The sequence below is a fragment of the Athene noctua genome, chromosome 2, assembly GCF_965140245.1.
Source record: "Athene noctua chromosome 2, bAthNoc1.hap1.1, whole genome shotgun sequence".
In the NCBI taxonomy this organism is placed as follows: domain Eukaryota; kingdom Metazoa; phylum Chordata; class Aves; order Strigiformes; family Strigidae; genus Athene; species Athene noctua.
Window position 1 is genome coordinate 9,553,962 of NC_134038.1, and position 20,396 is coordinate 9,574,357.

At 38.3% G+C, this 20,396-nt stretch overlaps 1 protein-coding gene across 1 annotated transcript in view; it reads right to left on the bottom strand.

Moving 5' to 3' along the window:
* The window catches only part of TG (thyroglobulin), a 160,686-nt gene that overhangs the window by 104,154 nt on the left and 36,136 nt on the right, over window positions 1-20,396 (bottom strand). Inside the window, exons 21-30 of the mRNA XM_074897572.1 lie at window positions 15,804-15,953; window positions 14,005-14,175; window positions 10,383-10,505; window positions 8,557-8,672; window positions 7,962-8,070; window positions 6,556-6,753; window positions 4,635-4,802; window positions 4,030-4,095; window positions 3,226-3,306; window positions 1,044-1,181 (exon numbers count right to left, since the gene is read on the bottom strand). Coding sequence (XP_074753673.1) covers window positions 1,044-1,181; window positions 3,226-3,306; window positions 4,030-4,095; window positions 4,635-4,802; window positions 6,556-6,753; window positions 7,962-8,070; window positions 8,557-8,672; window positions 10,383-10,505; window positions 14,005-14,175; window positions 15,804-15,953 — 1,320 coding nt within the window. The remainder of the gene's footprint in view (window positions 1-1,043; window positions 1,182-3,225; window positions 3,307-4,029; window positions 4,096-4,634; window positions 4,803-6,555; window positions 6,754-7,961; window positions 8,071-8,556; window positions 8,673-10,382; window positions 10,506-14,004; window positions 14,176-15,803; window positions 15,954-20,396) is intronic.

The window sequence follows — 20,396 nt, forward strand, 5'->3', positions numbered from 1 at the left end:
TCTTCCCCTCTCTATTCTTCTTCATGATTTCAGCTCACTTAAAGATACACATCAGCAAACAACTAGAAGTGAGAATGTCAGTGTTATGGTGCAAGACAAAAAGGAACAGATTCTGGTTCTAGGGACACGGAAGAGGAGGCTTACCTGGAGAGCACAGAAAAGGAGGTACACCACAGCTAACTGGAAAGATACATTCTCCAGCTGTGACTAGCATCAGCCTAGTGTATTGGTGTCACTCTAACATTGTGATTCATAAAGATCTCTCTCTTTTTAGTAAATTTGACATACAAACTATATATAAAATAACTGCGTTAGTTGTGGGTCTCTTACTTTAAAGTATAAAAAGGACAATAAAATCAAATACTTTCTACAATGTCTGAGGAAGTTTTTGTAAAAATATTTCTAAAGTATTCATATCATACACAAAAATATAAATAACTTTTCCAGAATCAACTGTTCAAGCATTTGCTTGTAGCAATCTGCACTGAAACTTGCCCCAGGGTAGTAATGTACCTTCAGAAAAGAAACGAAGCTGTCAAACCCATTTCTTAGGTACTGTCGCAACACCTTCTGTAAATGTATGTCAATGCTTAATTTTAAACATACATAGCTCTACTGACCTCTTACAGTGATGTTTGTGCACTGTTTAGTACGCTTGGTTTTGCCTTCCTGGTAGTCAGAGCTAGAAACACTTCTCTGTTTAGTGCATCAAAATACACTTTATCATTAACTTCAAATATCTGTATTTTACCTTCCTTTTTTACCACTATGTCATCTACCTATTTGGAGGGGTACATTTCAAGAACAGCAGAATATTGTCTAAGCTGTATCTTCAACTTATCTTGCCCATAACAGGGATGTCCTGATGATGAATGATGGGTATCCTTTCTGCCACAGTAGACAAAAATTGTACGGAAAATTTTCAGGTGGCCATGAAAAATCTCTAAGTCCAGAGTTTGTACTCATCATGAGTATAATACCTATTAGAAGATTTTAATCGATTATTATTCCCCTACAGAGGAATAGTCTCCTAGATGTCTTACGTGTGAGACACCAAAGCACAGCTTCCTCTGCCGAGTACTTCTGCCGGAAGACCCAATACTGCTGGTAAGGGAGAGAATAGTTCTGGTCACTTTGTATGCGGCTGTTGTCCATTAGGTAGAAAAGATCCTTTGTGGAATCTGAAATTGAAACAAACAAACTGCTCAACCCCCCCCAAAAAATAACCATAATCTGGAATAAATTAAATTTATTTATATATAATTTTTTTCCTTTCACAGTAAAACATCTGCAACCATTTCATAGGGTAACGTACACCAAAGGCTGCTTTTAATAACAGAATTGTCCACCTGCAGTTATGGATGCTTGTGTAGGCAATGCCTCCTTGCTGAGCTGCACTGCACAACATAGCAGTCAGGCTATTTCCACCACCTAAAAACTAGATGAAAAATCACAGTTCCCAGAAATAATAAGGTTCTCTCTACTCTGTCATGCAACACATCATCCTAACAGCAAAGTATGATGCCTCAGAAGATGTTTACAATACCTTAATCAATCCAATTTTATTAATCAAAAATACAGCAGTTTCCTTATATTGCCTTATGAAACTTTTATACTTCTCATTGTTAAAAGTTTTCTTAACAAGCTTAATATCTATTTCAATCATTTGACCTTGTTTCTCCTAGTTTATACTCCCACAGACCACATTAAATAACTTATTTCTGCCCGTGATCTTTAAACGTGTATGCACTGCTTTATATCTCCTGAGCTCCCGCTGAAATAGTCAATCACAGCTATTTGAGGCTATTTTCAAATTAATCCATTTAAATAAGGATCCAATATTGAAAGAAATGGACACTCTTCACTGATCTCTTAGAAATTTCTTCATAAGCACCTTTTTTTTTTTTATGAAATGTCATCAGCGGGTCTCATCCCCTACAACATTGTGAGAGATTCTGTTATTTAATCTTACATGCACTGAAACAGCCAGACAAAAATGAAAATAGAAAATTAAAGACATGCTGATGATTGCAGCTGAAATGCTGAAGCACCTACTGACATGCTAAGAGTGCAGAGTAACTTTGAATTTTCTATCCAAAAATAGAAAAGATGTGCTACCATGTGCTTTATCAAATATCATCAAGAAACAAAAGCTCTGTAGATATTTTCCCAGATGTATCCATAACTTTTTCTAAAAGGTGACTTACAAGTCTTGTTACCTCTCAAGACTTAGCTTCAGCCTTCAGTTTCTCCTGAAATGGTTCGTGTCATGACTAAGAGTAAGGGATGAAGGAAGAAATTGCATTCCTAGCATAACTTCAGGTTTTAATGACACTATCAGCCACAGCAAGGTAAATGGAGAACCCTGAGGGCTGCACTCATGCCTTGGCACGTAAATGCAAGAGAATTTCACCCAATGTATTAAGTCCAGTTTTTTCTCATCTTTAAGTCTAGACTTTAAAATACCGCTAATTGTATAGGAGCACCACTACGTAAATGTGCATTTTAGTTTAACTTCCTTCCAAATTACATAAACAAAATCAGTAATTCACTTCATGTTAGGATTTTACATGCTCAGGTATTCATCAAGACCCCTCAGCAAAGATTACAGATCATTAGACATGAACTAAAGTGCTCTTATCAGGCTCCACTGCTCTCATTCTCTTAGGATTATGGTGCTGAAGGTCCAAATGAACTCTAGTAACTTAATACAAATTCTTTTGGATATATACATGACTTAGTATAATGAAGAGCAAACCTTGAAATAACAAAAGAGCTAGAGAACTTCACTTTCATTATGTATGGAAGAAACACTTGTGATTGCAGTTTCATTCTGAGTTTCTCTAAGCATCATATTTACAGTCATATTTTCAGTAGCAGTAAATATGCCCAGGTACATAGGCTAAGGATTTGATTCCTGGGTTTATGTGAAATTTTTTCTCAAACAAGAAATATTTCCTGAGTCTTTACAGTTCAGTAAGTCTGAAAGAACAAGCTTTCACAGAAATTTTTAACACTTAAATTTCCAGCCTGGCTGGGAAAGTAAAAACCATAAAGACAGGAGGTTAACGCTTTTAACATCTTTCTGAAATCTGTATCAGACTTCCTATCTAGGAGAAATCCTCTGGACTTCAAGATATTATACATATATGGTATTATATATTATATTTTCTGGTTAAATTCTGCATCCCGCTTTGCTATCTTCTGCTGCCTTTTCTGTAATACCTGATAACATGAGATCATTCTCTGTCTTCAAAGCAGTATCATCGCACACAGAGGTTGCAGTCCGCGTGACCATATCAGAGCCTAGAATGCAACAGGAATTAAAGAGCATAGTAATTCCCTTTCTTTCTTCCACAAGACAAGATGATCTTTACTTCTCAAAATTTAACAAATATTTCAAAGCATACTGTTTAAGAAAACTTCTTAGGTGGTTCACCAACTGTTGAATCAAAAATTAAGTAAAACCATCTCCATGTAACTCTGGGGAAAACCTAAAGCAATGTGCACTGTCTGGAGGATAAAAGCAAATGCCATATCCACAATCACTATGCATTTAGCATCAGTGTTCTGGAGGATGAGTGCATTTATAATGCAGTATCACAACTAATTTGTGCAGGTCCTGCTATGTACATTGTGACATTCAGAAAGTAAACTTACAAAAATAACACATACAGGGTTATAAAGCTAATAAAAATAACCCATCTAATTATGCATAATGTGCCAAATTATTAAGGTACTTGTACATTTGTGGGACAAAGACAAGTGTCTCCATGATACCATTTTCACAAGTATTAAAAGTTAGAAAGTATATTCTCAGACACAAGAATTTACCCAAATTTCATAAAAAGGACTGTAGCAGAATTACTGCAGATTGCACCTGTCCCTGCCAGAAAATACTTTCAAGTATTGACTTAATTTGGACAGTATAAAATAAAGTGAGAATGACACTTCCATTCTAGAACACACATCTGCCACTGCCTACAGTTCATCATAAACTTTTATAACAACTTATGTGAGATAACTCACCTCTCCACAGGTAAATTTGCTGTAAGGTAGTAAAATTTCTTTCTGCCTCTTCTACCAACTTTGAAGCTGATAAAGAAAAAAAGCTTGTTAGAATAGCTCCTCAAATTAAAGAGGCAGTATTGAAATGCTCACATAATGCATTAAAACCACATTAGCAGACTACGCATCACCTTAGTTATAATACAAGGCCCTAAGGAAGAAGGTTCCAGGTGTGCTGGTGCTAGTCTGGATCAAGGGTTCCAAGGCTTTACTCTATTTTCCATCATCACTTTTTTTGTGCAGATCTGGGCATCTCCCTTTTTGTCTTTACTCCAAACTTTACCTTTCTTTCAGATTATTGGCTTGGATCTGCCTGAATTAAAATACTGGAAGCATTACAGGGTGACATACTAAACACATTCTTGACTTTCATTAATATTCACACAACAAAACATGAGAGGTCCATCTATCTAACAATGCATCCCATTAGAGAGCTTTTATTCTCTTGTGATTGTACAGATACGGATTTACTTGAGAAAAAAGCACTGAAGTACAAGAGCAGGCTGGTGAAAAAAGGCAGAATCCGTACAAGAAGTACTGTAAATTGAGATGATTCACTGACATACTTCCACTGAACACTTGTCCTCCCAGGGTGAAGGAAAATATCTTCTCTTTTTCGTCATAGCGCACACCTTTACACATCCCATCTATGACAGATGCCGGTGTTGGACTCCATCCATTTGCATTGCAGATCAGCACGTCTGGGTAGCTCATCAGACTACACAAAATGGTACCTAGGTTTAGGCAAAGAGAATTTCATCAGTCCAGTGATGCTTTGCACCTACACTGAGCTTTTCACCCAAGTATCCCAATACTTCTAAATGCCAGTTCAACCTGTGTCACTGAGATAGATACCCTTTTGTATTGCTACCAAAAAAAAAAAAAAAAAAAAAAAAAGAGAGAAAATCAGACCCATATGTTCAAATTGGAGTACTAAGGTTAGCTGTTCATACCTAAACTAAACATTGTAGCCTGCTTTTCAGAGATTTCAATCACTTACTATTACCACCTAATAAAATATTACTATTATCTGATAATACCCAACAGTGTTCTCAGCACTTTACAGCAGCACAGAGACATATTCAATCCTTTGGCGGTCTCACAATCCCAGGCTCTGAACCAAGAAAGCACTTATAATTTTACTGGGATGGTTTCCTGGATTGGTGCCTGATTTCAGTCAGCCCAGGCCTGAGACTCCCCCAGCATCATGATGTGAGTCGGGGGACACCAGCATGCTTAAGGCCAGGTGTTCTGGCATCAGTCTGTTACCACAACGTCTAGACAATACTCAGCTCTTGCTTTGTACTTGCTGTCACAGCTCAGGCATTTCTATGGTTTTACAATGCCCTCTCTGGTTTGTTTTTATGGACTAGCTACACAAGATATTGCATATACTACTTTTTTCTTCTTGTTAAACAAAATGCTAGTCCAAGTCATGCATTTACCTGTAGTATAGATCCAAATAAGTCACGCCAACTAAACAGAGAGTGCTACAACATTCGCCTTCTCCACACCCCCTTCTATGTTCACAAGAACCCAAAAATTTGATGGTAAATGTATACAGAATGGACAAGATCACCTAGAATATTTTGATGCAAAAAATATGAGATGTCAAAACATAAGATAATTTTTTGGAAACACGTGTATGGCAATTTCCACAGAGAATATTTTCTCAAATTTAGTATCAGTTTACACTCCAAACTGGAGAAGTGCTTGCCACATAGCAGCCAGTAGCACATGCCTGTGTTTGTAAGAGCATGTCTTTAAAAATTTGAGACATCTCAATTAGAACTTCACTTTTTATATAGAAAATGCACCGCCAACAGTAAAGTTGATCCTATGTGAGCTCAGAAAGAAGCTACAAAAAGCAGGCACTGACATTAAGTGTTTAAATGTACTGGTAGAAATCTGGACTCTGCCTAAGTCCCACCTCTGCCAGACTCTGTCCACCCCACTCCCACTCACTCTCCTAGCCAGATACCCAGACTTAGGAGATTCCTGCATGCAATAATATAAATAACATAAATCCCTGTTTATCATGCTGTTTTTCTGCTCCAAAAAGGGAGCTGATTTACATTAACACTACAAGGACTCTGTCTGGAGTCACCAACTTAATTCCCCCATCAGCTGAAATGCACCAACTTCTGGTAACCAAGCTGCGTTACATAAGGAGAGAGGCATTTTCAGAATTATTTATCTCATCCGGAGGCAGATGTCTAAAACAGGTCAAAAGAATTATCCTTTCAAAATGTCCACTTCTCTCCAAAAGCAGTTTGCTACCTCAGGTCTTAAACTCTATTGCTCCAGGCCAAGTCTTGGGCATTACTCAAATTCTGCCTACACTAAAAAATGTCAGTGATGTAGAGGCAGGCTGCTGACACTGGTTTGATGTAGAGGTAGGTGTACTGTGTCCAGAAATGAATTCTATTCAGTTAGTGTTAGTTTTCTACTGTAGAATTTATTATTTTGCTGTTAGACAATAAATACCTCCATCAAGGGCCATCTGACTCAAGATGAAGCCATCACAGCAAGAGTCCCTGCTGCAAGTCTGCCGACAGAAGAGCTGAGCGTCAGTCAGAGATGCACTAACTGCTGAGAGCACCATGGAGCGATACACGCCAGAAAGCACATTCCGAAAACTGGTCCTTTCAAAGGTCTTGAGTCCAGATGAGTTAAATTCCTGTCCTGGGTAGACAGAACAGGAAAGAAATGTTCAAAAGAGCTCAAGAAGAGACAGGATGCAGACTGGAGCTGGTTGAAAGTTTGATGATAAAAACTCAGCCTTAGAAGTCCTTCTCTGGACTTTTCAGATGCAAGATAATATCATCAAATGGTTTGGTGCACTTATACTTGGGTAGTCAGTCAGAGTGTATTGCTGGAGTAGGAAAACCAGTTCACTGTACCAGCAAAGGGCTCCTAAATCTATGCACGCAGTAAGGTTGGTAATAATCCACTTCCAAGCAATAAGTTAATAACTCCCAGGTATAAATTAAACAAACATCTCACTGAAAAATTAAAATGTACAATTTGGCCAGCATAACTGCATCTGTAATTAAGGCTTCTGATTACTAGACACATATGTAAGAGGACGTGATTCATATAATCCTGGATCTAATCAGCAATATCAACAGAAAACTAAATAGAAGACTAGATCAGATATCACCAAGATTACATTGATTGCAACAAGCTAAGGGGACTTGTCTTTTTTCAGGTGAGATTTAGGTCTTTATTTTTATTAGTAGTGGTAAATGGTGACTCATAGGTTTTGATAGGAGTAAAAAGAAAACTGACAGCAGAGAGTTTTGACTCAAACCCTGCAGCAATCTGCATTTGATTATCTTGTTTCAAATTTGGCATAAGGCTTAAAGTTGGAAACATATTGGATATGACATGGAGTGGTATCAATCACATTTGGGGAAAAAAAAAGTGGTTTGTACGTTCATTAGTTCAGCTGAATCGCTTTGGGATTCACTGGAGAGCAGGTTATATATTGGCCGGTATATGAGTAGGACTATTCACAATCAAAATTAACATAAATTATGTACAAGCTGGTCATTAATAATGCCTTATATATTCAAACAACAAACTGCCTAATAAAGAGAAATAGTACATAACAGAATAATACATAGGGTGCAATTTAATTTTTTTGGTACTATCTGCTGGAGAAAACCATCAAAATGGTTTACAAAAGCTGTATTCCTAATATCTAGGGAACAAGACACAAAGGGAAGATTTGCTGAGGTTTCTGGGTTCTCACTAAATGTTAAACTCTGAAAAGTATTGCGTCTTCTTAAACAAAGATGCTCCCAACATTTAGTCCAGATCCCATATAGAAATAACTACAAGTCTGGGCACAGCAGTGTAACATTGGATGAGTGATTTGCATCTGGTACCTCTCTTCAGATAGACCATCACTGCTTCTGACTCTGGATTCCTGACATGAATCAGGCAGCTGAGATCACTGACACCAGTGGCAGCAGGGTTCCCCAAAACACCTTGCACCTGAGACAGAAAACAGGCAGGCACAATAATTCTATCAAACTGAGATCTCGACTCTTCAATGCCACATTGCTGTATTTTAAAGTAGTGAATAGAAAGATGTTACAGTGGTAAAAAGAGCACACTGCAAACCCTGGGCTAGAGCAAGGAAGCAAGAAATTATGACTATTTCAGGTTATCAATCTGGATACTTCTATTTTGGATTGTCCAGATTAACCCAACTTTCTGACTGCGGGAGCTCAGCATTTTTTGGGAACAAAAGTGCTGTGTAATGTTTCAGCCAAACACTGAGGCATCCAGGTGTCACTTCTGTGACACACTATCTGTGTGTAACTTCTTTACCAATTTACAGGAATCTATTACTGCCACAGTGAATAGCAATGTCCAGGGGGTGAGTTAACAGCCTGCCTTTCTTCTGTGATGCTGCCTACTTATGCTGAACATACAGTATTATGATAAACACATATTTTTAAATATAGTCATTTTTACCAATCCAGATGTGGTGCAATTGAAGTTGACTTCAGCAGCACTGTATAATTCACAGAGTACTTCAGCACCAGCAAGAGTTACAGTCACAAAACCACACGCATCTTCGCTCTCACAACCTGAGAAACAGGAAAGAAACCTTAGGTTTCCTAGCATTTCATGTGCAAATTTCTGCTACAAATACCAGTTTACTGCCATTTTCCTAGTTTTTCATATGCCTATCAGACTGCAAGCACATGAATTTCATTAGCTAGATGAACTTCAGTATTCAACTATTTTAGTAGACAGTTAGGGGTTTTAAATTATCTTAAATTAATGCAAAAAATTTGTTTATCACCTGATGATACAAACAGTTGAGTTAGGTCTAACCACTCACCCAAACATTTCACGTCTCCTGGACAATTTTGCCTGAGGAAGGCAGGGAGGACTCTATCTGAATACAGTAAACCCACAGCAAACAGGTTGTGACCAATATTGGAGTGAAAGGAAGGAGGGAAACATCAAACTCTTTCGTCATACTGGCCATCTCTGCAGCGATCATCTGGCCAGTGTAAGGGAGAAAGCAGCCACCGCCCTCCATGTTTAGGAGTGGATAAAGATCCTTCTGTCCTCACACACTCACCACTAACTTGCTCCCACAGCTCTGCTCTTAGAACAGGAGGTGAAATGGTTTCCAGATGCATTCGGTATAAAATCAACCAGCTTAGAGATCAAAACATCAGAAATGTAAGTTAAACTGTCTGACTTTGTAGGGAAGCAGAGAGGGAAAGATTAAACCTTACCCTTCAGGGAGCACCCCAGCAGTAATATTTTGTAGTAGAGTTGCCACTTGACAGTGGATGTAACTTATAATGAAAATAAAGGCTATGTGCACTGTATCAGGTTGTTTGTCAAAGGAGCATCTTTTCCACCCTAAATTCGTTCCTACGGTTCTCTCAGCTCAGTGGCTTGCTTTTGAAGGTCCCCAGTTTCAGAGGAAGGTGCAAAAAACCTTACACTATACACCTAGGGGAAGATCTGGTGCAGGAAAGTCATTCTAGTAACATATAAGGCTTCACATAGTCACTTCTTAGCATGAAATGACTGTTCCAGCTAGACCATGGTATGTGACACAAAGCCACTGACTTTGTCAGCCTTATGTGATGTCTGCCCTACACACAGGCTACCTGTGTTATTACTAAGAGGGTGCTTTTATTTTGACCATAACTTCTCTGCCTCTCTTCACAGTCTGTGCATTAGGAGACAGAAGGTGAGACTGATTTAAAAGTGCAGTGATCCCCCTTAGTTTTAGGTTACTTTGAACCAATGTAAACCAGCAAACATGATGTATCCAGATGTAATATAGTATATACGCTTTAAGACTCAGCAGACGAATATCTCTGCACTCCTTATAATATCCTTCGGATGTAAGCAAGGATGATTATTCCTCTTTTATGTGCCAACCAGGCAATTTGGAAAGAGGTGAAAGCTTGGTTTTCACAAGTCTTGAACACTTAATCCTTCTTTTGTTTGAACATCTGAAAAGTCTGATGAGTGTTTCCTGGTCTGAATCTCAGCCCTCATCTGTATTGCAAACTGTATCAACTGGATTTAAAGTCAGATGACTTGTTTGAAGTGGTATGTAAGTCAGAAGACTTCTTGCTGAAAGACCAATCTCTTCCCTGAACCAAAGTTGCCAAAAGCTGTAAATATCTTGCAGTGAATTGGTGCTGAGCAGCAAAACATATAGTTCATCTGGAAACTTAATTATAAACTATTCATATATAAATATTATTGTTTTCCATGATGGTTAGTGTTGTCTCTACAGATTTTCTGAGAGTTTTCCTCACCTGAAATGCACTGAAAAGCTGGAGTTTGCAGGTCTCCCCTAAATGACTGAGACTGAAGAATTTGAGCTGCTTCTGACCCATAAATCAGTCTGAAGGCAGGAACTCTGTCAAATTTTCTGAGCACTTAGAAAAACAAAGCAAAGAAACAAGCAGGTACCATTATCAGTTCACATGCTGCAGAGAGACAAAGACTTTAGGTAGAAATAAAAATTGAAGAATTATGTAGGGAGATTTGCTCGTTAAATGATGTACCATAACTCCACAGATAACGCAGGAGACAGCTGGACTGAGGATATAATTTCTGTTTTCCAAAAAAAAAGTGTCACAAGATCTTTTAAAAAATAGCCAGGAGTGGGCTGGGAACTTATATTCAAGTGAGACTTCTCTTCCAGCAGCACACTGGCCATCTCCCATTACTTGTTCATGGCACTGAACCAACTGTTGAGTCAACAGGGGAACCAACTTTCTGCAAAACAGTCACTGAAACAAGAGCCAGCTCCAACAGAACTTGGTTAAACAGGAAATCCAGGAGCCTTATCAGTTGTTTACAGGAACACAACAGCCTGATCTCCACCGACTTTAGGCTCAGGGATCTATCCAAGGTAGCATGCCCTACATACTCCTTTTTCGTTCTTTCATTCAACCTTTAATTTCAGACTGTCACTTTACTTACCAAACCCTTTTATCTACTCTCTCTGAATCAGACCCACTGCACCTGAGTGTAAGGATGTCTGACAAGCAGCAGTCTTCACGAACTGGGAAAAACTTATGGGGTCTAGAGATGCAAAACCCAAAGGTCACTAAAGAGAGCGAGGAATCCAATTTAAGCTCCAGCAGGTTTGGCTCTGGCTGTGGTCTGAAGCAGATTATAGGCTAGTGAAGGGACATACAGTATCATCACTATGACACTATGAGGGGTTTTGATCCACATGTTGATATACCAGTATCTTTCAGTGATCACAGAACATTAAGGAGAAGGGAAGAGTGTGGTGTCTTTGGCATCACCCCTGTGGTGACCAGACTTCTCCTCTAAATGCCTCAAATGAAACCACACCTCTGGCTCATTGCAGCCAATGCCTGGGCTAGACCTAAGAGAGTGGAGAAGCAGGAGCCCTGCTCCGATCTCAGCCCGTGGGAGACGTCTGCATGGGGAAGAGCTGGATGTTCAGCCCTTCTCTCCCCTACACGAATGGGCACAGAGGTCCGGCACCAGGATCTCAGGCCTCTCTCCCTGAGCTGTCTGGATAAACCACAAAATAAAAGTCAGGGATAAGTTCTTAAAACAATCATTTGTACTCTTACAGCAAAACAGTCAGGACTAAATCAGAAGCAAATGTCCACTGTTGTCAGGGCTGAGTCAGCAGGTGCTTTTGATAAAACCATCATTTCTGCTCAGAAAAACCGTGAGGACTAGCCAAACACTTAACACAAAAAAATCCTTGCACTCCAACTCGGCTGGGGAGAAGGCTGAATGATGGTGTATAGAGATGAAGTTTTTTCCTTCCTAGAAACACAGGACACTAAAATATAAGTATTAATTTAATTCTGTACTAAACTGAATCCCTTCTACATCTGCAACTTGCAGTGTTGTCTGGTTATAAACACAATTCAGATATTTTCATAAAACTGAAAATCAGTGGTTCTGTGTTGCTTGCTGCCCTCATTTCTAACACAAAATTCAAAATTTAAAAATTGCATTTTAAAATGTTTTTCATTTCTTCTGATTTTTTTTTTTTACCTAAGTCTGGCTTCAATCCACCTCTCCATTTTCTCTGCAATGTGGGAGAAAATTAGGGAAGAGAGAGAATGTGTAACAAATCATTAAACTGAAAACATTGCAAACCTAATAGAAAAGATGTGGGGTTTTTTTTAAAAATCTTTAATTTTGGTTTTTAATATAAAGAAACATAAAAAATTTTCATTCATAAAGCTACATTGTCCCCCTCCCAAAAAAGTACAATGAAAAATATTCTAAACCAGCTTCCATTTTCATGAACTTGTTAGTTTACACTGCCCTCTTCTCAACAGTGGAATAACTACTCAGCCATTTCACAGGCTTAGTGCATAGCAGAAATGTTCCATCATCTCACATATTACTAGAGTAATAGTAGATCCTATCCCTGTTGTTGAAATAAATGTTGTGTGGCTTAAAATATAACAAGAGAGGGAAAAATAAGAATGAGCATGGGTTGTAACAGCTTATTACTGTGCATTCATACAAGGGAATTCTTCTTCCATCTGAAGACACAGAAAAGAAAGAATAGCTGGGTTAGTTATTGACTCTACCCAATCACCAGACTCCTGTCAAAGCAAGATCAGTCTTCATACCCTGCTGTCTTGTTGCATGCTGAATTCAGTTAAGGGAAATAAAAGGGGCAGGGGAAAAAAGTAAAAATAGAGATCACTGGTTTCACTTCATATAATGCTTTCGGGAAATGCAGCATGATCTTTAAAAGAAAAAAATTGAAATGAAATTAACCTGTAAAATATTAAAAAAAAAACCCAAAACCCAACCAGACTTCTCTGGTTGTCATTGTTTTTGCTTTTTTAAATGCTAAATTGTCAACACTCATAAATATTTATTTCTAGTGACATCTTCAAACAAAAATAAACACAGATATCTACAAGTGCTCCGTCCTGGTCAGAGTCAGAAATGCTCATTCAGGAAGGTTCAAAGTAAATAAATAATAGGAGAATTAGGCTGATGTGAATCCTCTGCCCAGAGAAACATCCCAACTGCCCCATGACTCAGAGCAACAGAGACTAACACCTCGTGTTCAAAACAACGATCAGTGTCTGAGTATGCTCAGAGTAAAAAATAGTCATTTTAACTGAAGATAGTTTTGCAACCTCTTCAGAACTGAGCGCTTTCATTTCACACTCCTTCCACTGACCACCTGTCATAAGATATTGTCTAATTCAGAGCACACCATGACATCGGTTTCTAAACTGATTTAATGGAATATTCCATTAAATTCAATACCAATCATATGATGAGTAATAAAACCTTCTGGAAAACTATTTTTGGGCAAGGCAAAAGTTTTGAGGCTGAGAAGTGTAATTAGACCTTTCTGCAGGCAGTTTGGGGACTATTTGATGGATGACCTTTCTTTCAAATTATTCATCCTTGAGAACTGGCATTTCAGAACCGTGTTCAAGTAGAAGTAAGTTCCCCCAGCTTGCAAGGATACGTTCACTAAGTCAGATACTGTACAGCAGGAGCTCGGAGGGTGACGTTATGCTGTGGCTGTGAGGTCATTGCCAAACACAGTCTATTTCACATGAACACACTGATAAATGATACTTTTACAAATAAATTTGTAATTCTGCTTCTTTCCCATTAGCCCTCTCATTATTCTTTTGGGTTTCCAATCAGAGATCAGGTCAGCATACGTCAAAAGCTGTCAGCCATCTGAAAGTGCAAGAAAACTGCTTCTGTCTCTTTCCTTACCAAAAATAACTTCCCCAGTGTAGTCAAGAAATGCAAAATTAAGAAGGAATGTGAATTAAGGCAGAGGCCACAGCTATGAGTCCCATAATCGGTGGAGTCATGAGTCTCTTGATAAGGAGGTTTCACTTATGTGGGGTCAAAACATATGCAAAATATTCTTCTGACACTTACCTAGGCACTGGTAGTCTGTAAGGAGATCATCTGTTTCAGTCCAGTCCAGTGCTGCTCCAGAGCCATCGACGCAGAAGAATTTCTTAGTGTCAGGGTCTTGCTGGGAAGGTCTATACTGGCCATCTTCATCACACTGCAGACCCTGCTCATTGCTTTGACAGTATGTGATACCTGTTACAAGTAAGCAAGAAAAGAAAAAAAAAAAAGGTACTTTGATAATGCTTGTCACTGGGTTTCACCGAATGGTTCTGGGTGGAAGGGACCTCCGGAGGTCATCTGGTCCAAGCCCCTGCTCAGGCAGAACCACATCTAGGACCACGTCCAGATGGTTTTTAAATATCTCCACAGTTGGAGACTCTACAACCTTCCTGGACAACCTGTGCCAGTGCTTCATCACCCTCACAGTAAATGAGTGTTTCTTGATGCTCAGAGGGAACTTCTGTGTTTCAGTTCGTGCCCATTGACTCTGGTCCTGTCAGTGCACTAGCAGAGTGTTTCAGTGCTGTAGGAAAAAAGTGCTCTAAGTACATCGGAGACTTCACTGAAAAATTAATCAATAATTTGCATGGCGTCTCAAGCTCTGAAACATGGTAGTCTCACTGCTTTGTTGTTACTGATATTCATATTCCTAACATTTTTAGGATTCTCTGCCATGGATCAAATCTCCATTTATGCTAAGTACTGTAAAGCAAAGAAGTACAGAGAAGAAACTGTATTTTCATACAGGTTTGTTCAGTGCCTGCTGCAACGGATCTGTGAAATGAGTTCTCTGAACAACAGCACAAGAGCCATCAATCAGCTAATTCAGAAAACTCTTCAGACATCGTAAGGTGACAGCAGGTAAATGTGTACATCACTGTTAAACGTGTACATCAGTGCCTTCTGGAAAGGGCTAGCTCTGACACTAAGCACACAGGTAAGGTGGAAACCAGGCAGGGAACAGGTTTAGTTGCAGGCACTTGCAGTGAAGAAAACTACAAGTGCAGTTAAAAAAACCTAGGAAGCAAACTTTTAAACATAGGAGTCCAACACCTACACAGGAAATACATGGAAATGAAGAATGAGAACTTTAGGCAAAATTTAATTTATGTCAGGGTACATTACAATAAACTCTTTTTTTTATCCCACCTAAGAGAATAAATATGTTTAAACAGAACAAAGCAGACTCTATATTCACTGATACTCTCAAGAAACACATTCTTACTTTTATTTTTATCCATGAGCTAATTCTGCAGACAAAACTGAATTTGGATTGCATAACTCATTTTCTTTATGGAACCACATGCAAAAATAAGTAATTTAAACTGAACACACCAACTTCAGTAAACATTTTGATAAGTTGCTTTGTGGTATTTGTATTTGTAGGGGGAAAGAGCTGCACAAAGACAAGATTTCGCAAAGATGTCACTTTCATGAACACTGAAGTTCATGAAAATGTTAATAAATGACATAAATAAAAAGCATAAGAAGTTTCTCACTGATACTGAATATCCAGATAACATTCCTGAAGACAATGAACATGTCTTAAGGAACCACAACATCCTGGAACAGACTGACCACTTGTTTCTCATGCATTTTTGGTCAAAACACCAGACAGTTTGTCCTGTCTTTGTAAAATGGCTTTGAATGTACGCAGAAGGGATCATATCCATCCAAAAAACCCCAGAGGGAGGATCTTTTTTTTTTAAACTTACAGATAAAAAAAACCCAAAAAAAAACAAAAAACAAAAACAACTGACAACTGTTAGTTATTTGAAGCCAGAATACAAAGGATAAGGGAAAAGATGAGTTCAGCTTACAGTGATCAGCGCTGATTGCCCCATAGGAGTTGGTAGTTTTGCCCACAGGACACTTGATACAGGAGGAACATCCTGTCTGATGCTGATAGTAGCCAAGAGGGCAGGGAATGCATTCATCATTCTGGAAATGACTGCCTGGAGGACAAACAACTGCAAAGAGAACAATTACCTTATTACTCTTTTGGAATCCAACCTGTTGAGGCATTTGCACGCATATGTGTGGGTGTGTATATATATATATATATATATATATATATAATGCTGGTAGACTTGCCACAGGCTTCAAGCTCTTAATATATGTATTGCTAAGTGTTATAACAAAGGTAAACATTCCTTAAATATTCATTAAACTCATGAATGACTGGAATATAGACTGTGGGGGGGGGGTTTCTCACATGACCCTAAAAATGTTCTTGAATTAGTGCACATCAAGCTGTTTGGAAATGCCAAGTACAGGTCTGATTTCTGTTTGTCAAATCCATTTGCAATAAGATAATGCACTTTGTGGGTAAGTTGTGAAAGAAAACAGGAACACAAGCTACAAATAGAGTAACTTCTAACACTACAGACAGAATCAGGAGGGTTCCTAGGAGTAGGAACTCCAAAAACACCATACAGAAACCCACCATATGGTAACACTTTCATTCAGAATTCCTGGTAATGAAATTTTTAGTGAGCACTTCCAAACTAAACAGTAATGGCTGGATTAAGGGTCGCTAGTTGTGCACATGACAACCCAAACACAAAACAAAAAGATATTCTTAGAGTCCATATATCATTTTCAGAACAATCAGGAATAATATTTCCAACTGAGCAGTTGCATATTACAAAGAAAATTCTTCGTCTTCTGGGAGGTCATGAAATACTGTCCCTCCAGATAATTCGAATGAACATTTAAAGCAGAAGAGTCACAGACACATTTGCAGGACAATACCTTTACTTTTTTACTTCACAGCTGCACAGATGTAGATTTCCTTCAAAACACTATCAAATGTATATTTTGGGACTTTGACAAGGTGCAGAACTTTATTTCTGTTCTCTCCCTACATCCTGACAGCAGTTTAAGCTTGTATGAGAGAAACAGTAATGGAAAATTGGCCACCCCCACTATAACCCATATGATGAATTGCTGTTCTGGCCAACACACTGGAATGCAAATTAATTTAACTTACAGGAGCACCTAAATTATAATAGGCAAAAAAAGACAACTAGTATAAAAGTGATCATATCTTTCCTTCATCTGCTCTAAATGGTCCAGTGGGAAGGTCTAGGATGAGACAACTGTGAGAATGAATTTTTCCTCCCAAGTACATATCAAGGCAATTACTGTAGGTACAACACATCTCTAAAATCAATTAGAGAACCCAAAAATCCTGAATCTGACAGGATTCTCCTTTCTCAAACACATTATTTAATACACAAGAGTGTCTGATACTCTTAAAGACATTTTCCAACACATGTAAAAACGATCATACTCATTGCAAATGGAAAATGGTAGAAATCAAAATGAAATGAGAAATTCATGTCTAAATTGAAGACAAAATGCAAAGGATGAGGGACACTAATTAAGCAATTGAAGTTTAAAAAGGAACAAATTATGCTTTTCAAAGCATTCTCCCGTTTTTGTAGTTTTAGTCACGATGTGAAAGTAACATCTGTGTCTCCTATCACATTTTAAGCAAGTAAAATTACCTTTTTGTCTCACACATTAGATTAAAAAAAGGGCACAAAAAACATCAAAAAATGTTGATGCAGAGATGTGTGTTTCTAGACTCTATAACCCTTGGAGGCATCCATCATTTCAGCTATGAGTTATACTCAACAATCACGTAGAGGTTAAGTTTGATTTTAGAAGTAAGACAAACTATCACGTTGTACTTCTCTCAAGCTTTAACTTTCATGTATTTTAAAAATATAAGAAACCAGTGAACAGCTTTGAGCCAAAATATCAGAGCTAAGTGTTAGCACTGGGCCCAAACTTGTATCCCTAAAATAGGAAAACATAAATTCAACAATAAAATCCAAATTTAATTCCTTGCTCCTGCACATTAAATTTGTAATCTGGTCTCACTTCTAGACTCGGGCTTCTGCGTACCAGGGGAACAGCAGCCTGAGTACCAAATTCCAGTCTAAAGAACAACTCACCGGGACAACTGTGCTGGGATTCCACTCCTCACAGTAACCTCTTGTACTTAACACCAGCTCTCACTACACTAAGCGTGCTTAAACACAGTCATAACTGATCATTACTCAATGCTTACACTGCTCTTTCCTCCCTCCAGGGATACTGGAAAACTTTGGGATATCAGTTTCTTGATCTAGATTATTAGAAATGAAGTCTTGAGCTATCAGCTTAGCTATAAATCTAGCACTTTATGTGATTCGGGTTATGCTCTGCTCAAAGCAGCTCTGATAGAATTGCCAAGCATTCTAAATAATAGAAGGAATCAACATAAAAACGTATAATAAAATAAAGATAACTCACAAATACTTTTCAGGTTTTCTCCTGAAATAAATGGGGAGAAGAAGGGTTGAATTCATAAAGCTGCCTCCTGGAAAACTTACAACTCTTCTTTTCAACTTACAACTTAGCAAAGAAAGCATCTTTTTTCCCTTTAAAATTTACCTAAAATAAAACTGTTACCTGAGACTCTTAAGGAATTATATTCACAAATACCTGTGGGGTAAAGTAGCTCAGCATAAGACTGAGACAAAGAAAAAAATGTCACATAAGAAAAACTAGCACATGATACACTTTACCCATTCTACAGGCAGAAAAATATGAAACACAGCTACAGTAGATGCAAATCTAAAGAAACAGATGACTAAGTAGAGTGCATGAGATGAAGAGGCAAGTTCATGCAACATGCCTGTTCCTACATGAAAATATTGTTTACGGAGAACACCAGAAAGCTGCTGCTACTGAGAGCTGTACATGTTTCACTTACAGTGAAATAAAACAAACAAATCAGTAAGATCGGGATCTGAAAAAACAATTTGTATTTCAATAACAAGGTAGAGAAGAGCATCAAGAAATCCCTATCACCCTCACACAACTGATTTCTGTAATCACAGTTAATACTTCTAAGTACTAGCCCCTGTTATTAGTAGAGAAACAAACCCAGACAGGACAAATGACCAGAACATACCCATAATGCAAAATAAAACTGAATATATATATATATCTTAGAGGAACCAGAAATGGAATTCCTAAATCCTTTGTTTAGAATAATATAAAGTCTTAGTACACAAGCCAGTGTCCAGTAGCATGTGTACCATGACAACTTAGAATATTAAATCTCTGCTAAAACCTGGGGCAGAAACTGTCTCCTTTCCATATCTTTATGATGTCTGTTTTACTAAGTGACTTTTTCTACAGCTAGCTGGTTCAAATATAAATGAACTAACACACAAGGCAGTTTAATTCCCTGCTTCCTAGAGGACCTTATCCCTAGTAGGAAATATCTGGCAGAAAGATCCAATTCTTTGTAAGTTGTTCTGCTCTAAGTGATGGACTTTACTTAATAAATGATACCTTTAATCAGTACTTCTTGTTAAGTAACTGCAAGTTGTTACAGACTCTGGATTCTTAGTAGGAATTAATCTTTTTTCTGCATGATGTATTTAAATAACCAAAATCTGACGTGACTACAGAGATGAACTGAAACTGCAGTCAACTTACCTTAAAGGTCCAAGCTGGAAACTGCAGCAGTTCAGAACTGAATCATCACTTGATTACTTTGAAGCCCTTGCCCAGTCATTAGGAAGCTCTCCTAACTCAAAACCAACCACCATACCAAGCAGGGAGCTAAGCTGTTTTAATTTATTTTGACTTGCTCTTAGGGTCCCTAACTTAAGCTGCATAGTGTTGAAGTTTTCCTACCAGAAAATATTTCCTGTATTGGAAAACTTATTCAATACCTGCTACTGTTAATCTGATATGTAGAAGTGGTGCATCCATTCTCTGTTCCCCCCCCAAAAAAAGCTGGATATAGTGAATACATCCCAAATGGACATAAGTAAGACACAGACTCACTGGGGCTAACTCAGCCAATGAGAACGATCAGGGTTGGACCATAGGAGGGTTGATGTTGATAGAAACAAGAGTGGGACCGTTAAGACAAAGGCTCTTTGGCAGCAGGACCTGGTACACGGCACTGCTGGGCACTGCCACAGGAATCTGCTGAAAAGATAGGTTTAGCAGCCCTAAGCAGGGTGTTGGCAGAAAGGCAGCCCATTCCAGGGAAAAAGACTAGAAGGGAAGATTAAAAGAGGGCAGAAGTGCAATCAGGTTGGGGTGTTAGCCAACACTGAGAAAGCTTTCATCTGAGCTGGAGGGACTTGGCCCAGGAACTCACAATCTCAAGACTTTTGTCATTTCTGCATCTAGGTTTCTATTCCGGGTAATGTATCATCATCAGAAGCACTGGCTACATTATCTTGGTGAAATCTTCTTATTAAGGATAACATACATTACAGAAAGACCTTTTACTACCAGATAGATTTAAAAAAAATCAAAAAATGTTTGCAAAACCTTCTATACAATGTCAGTGATATGACGCATATTTCCAAATAATTGGTTCAACACAAGGA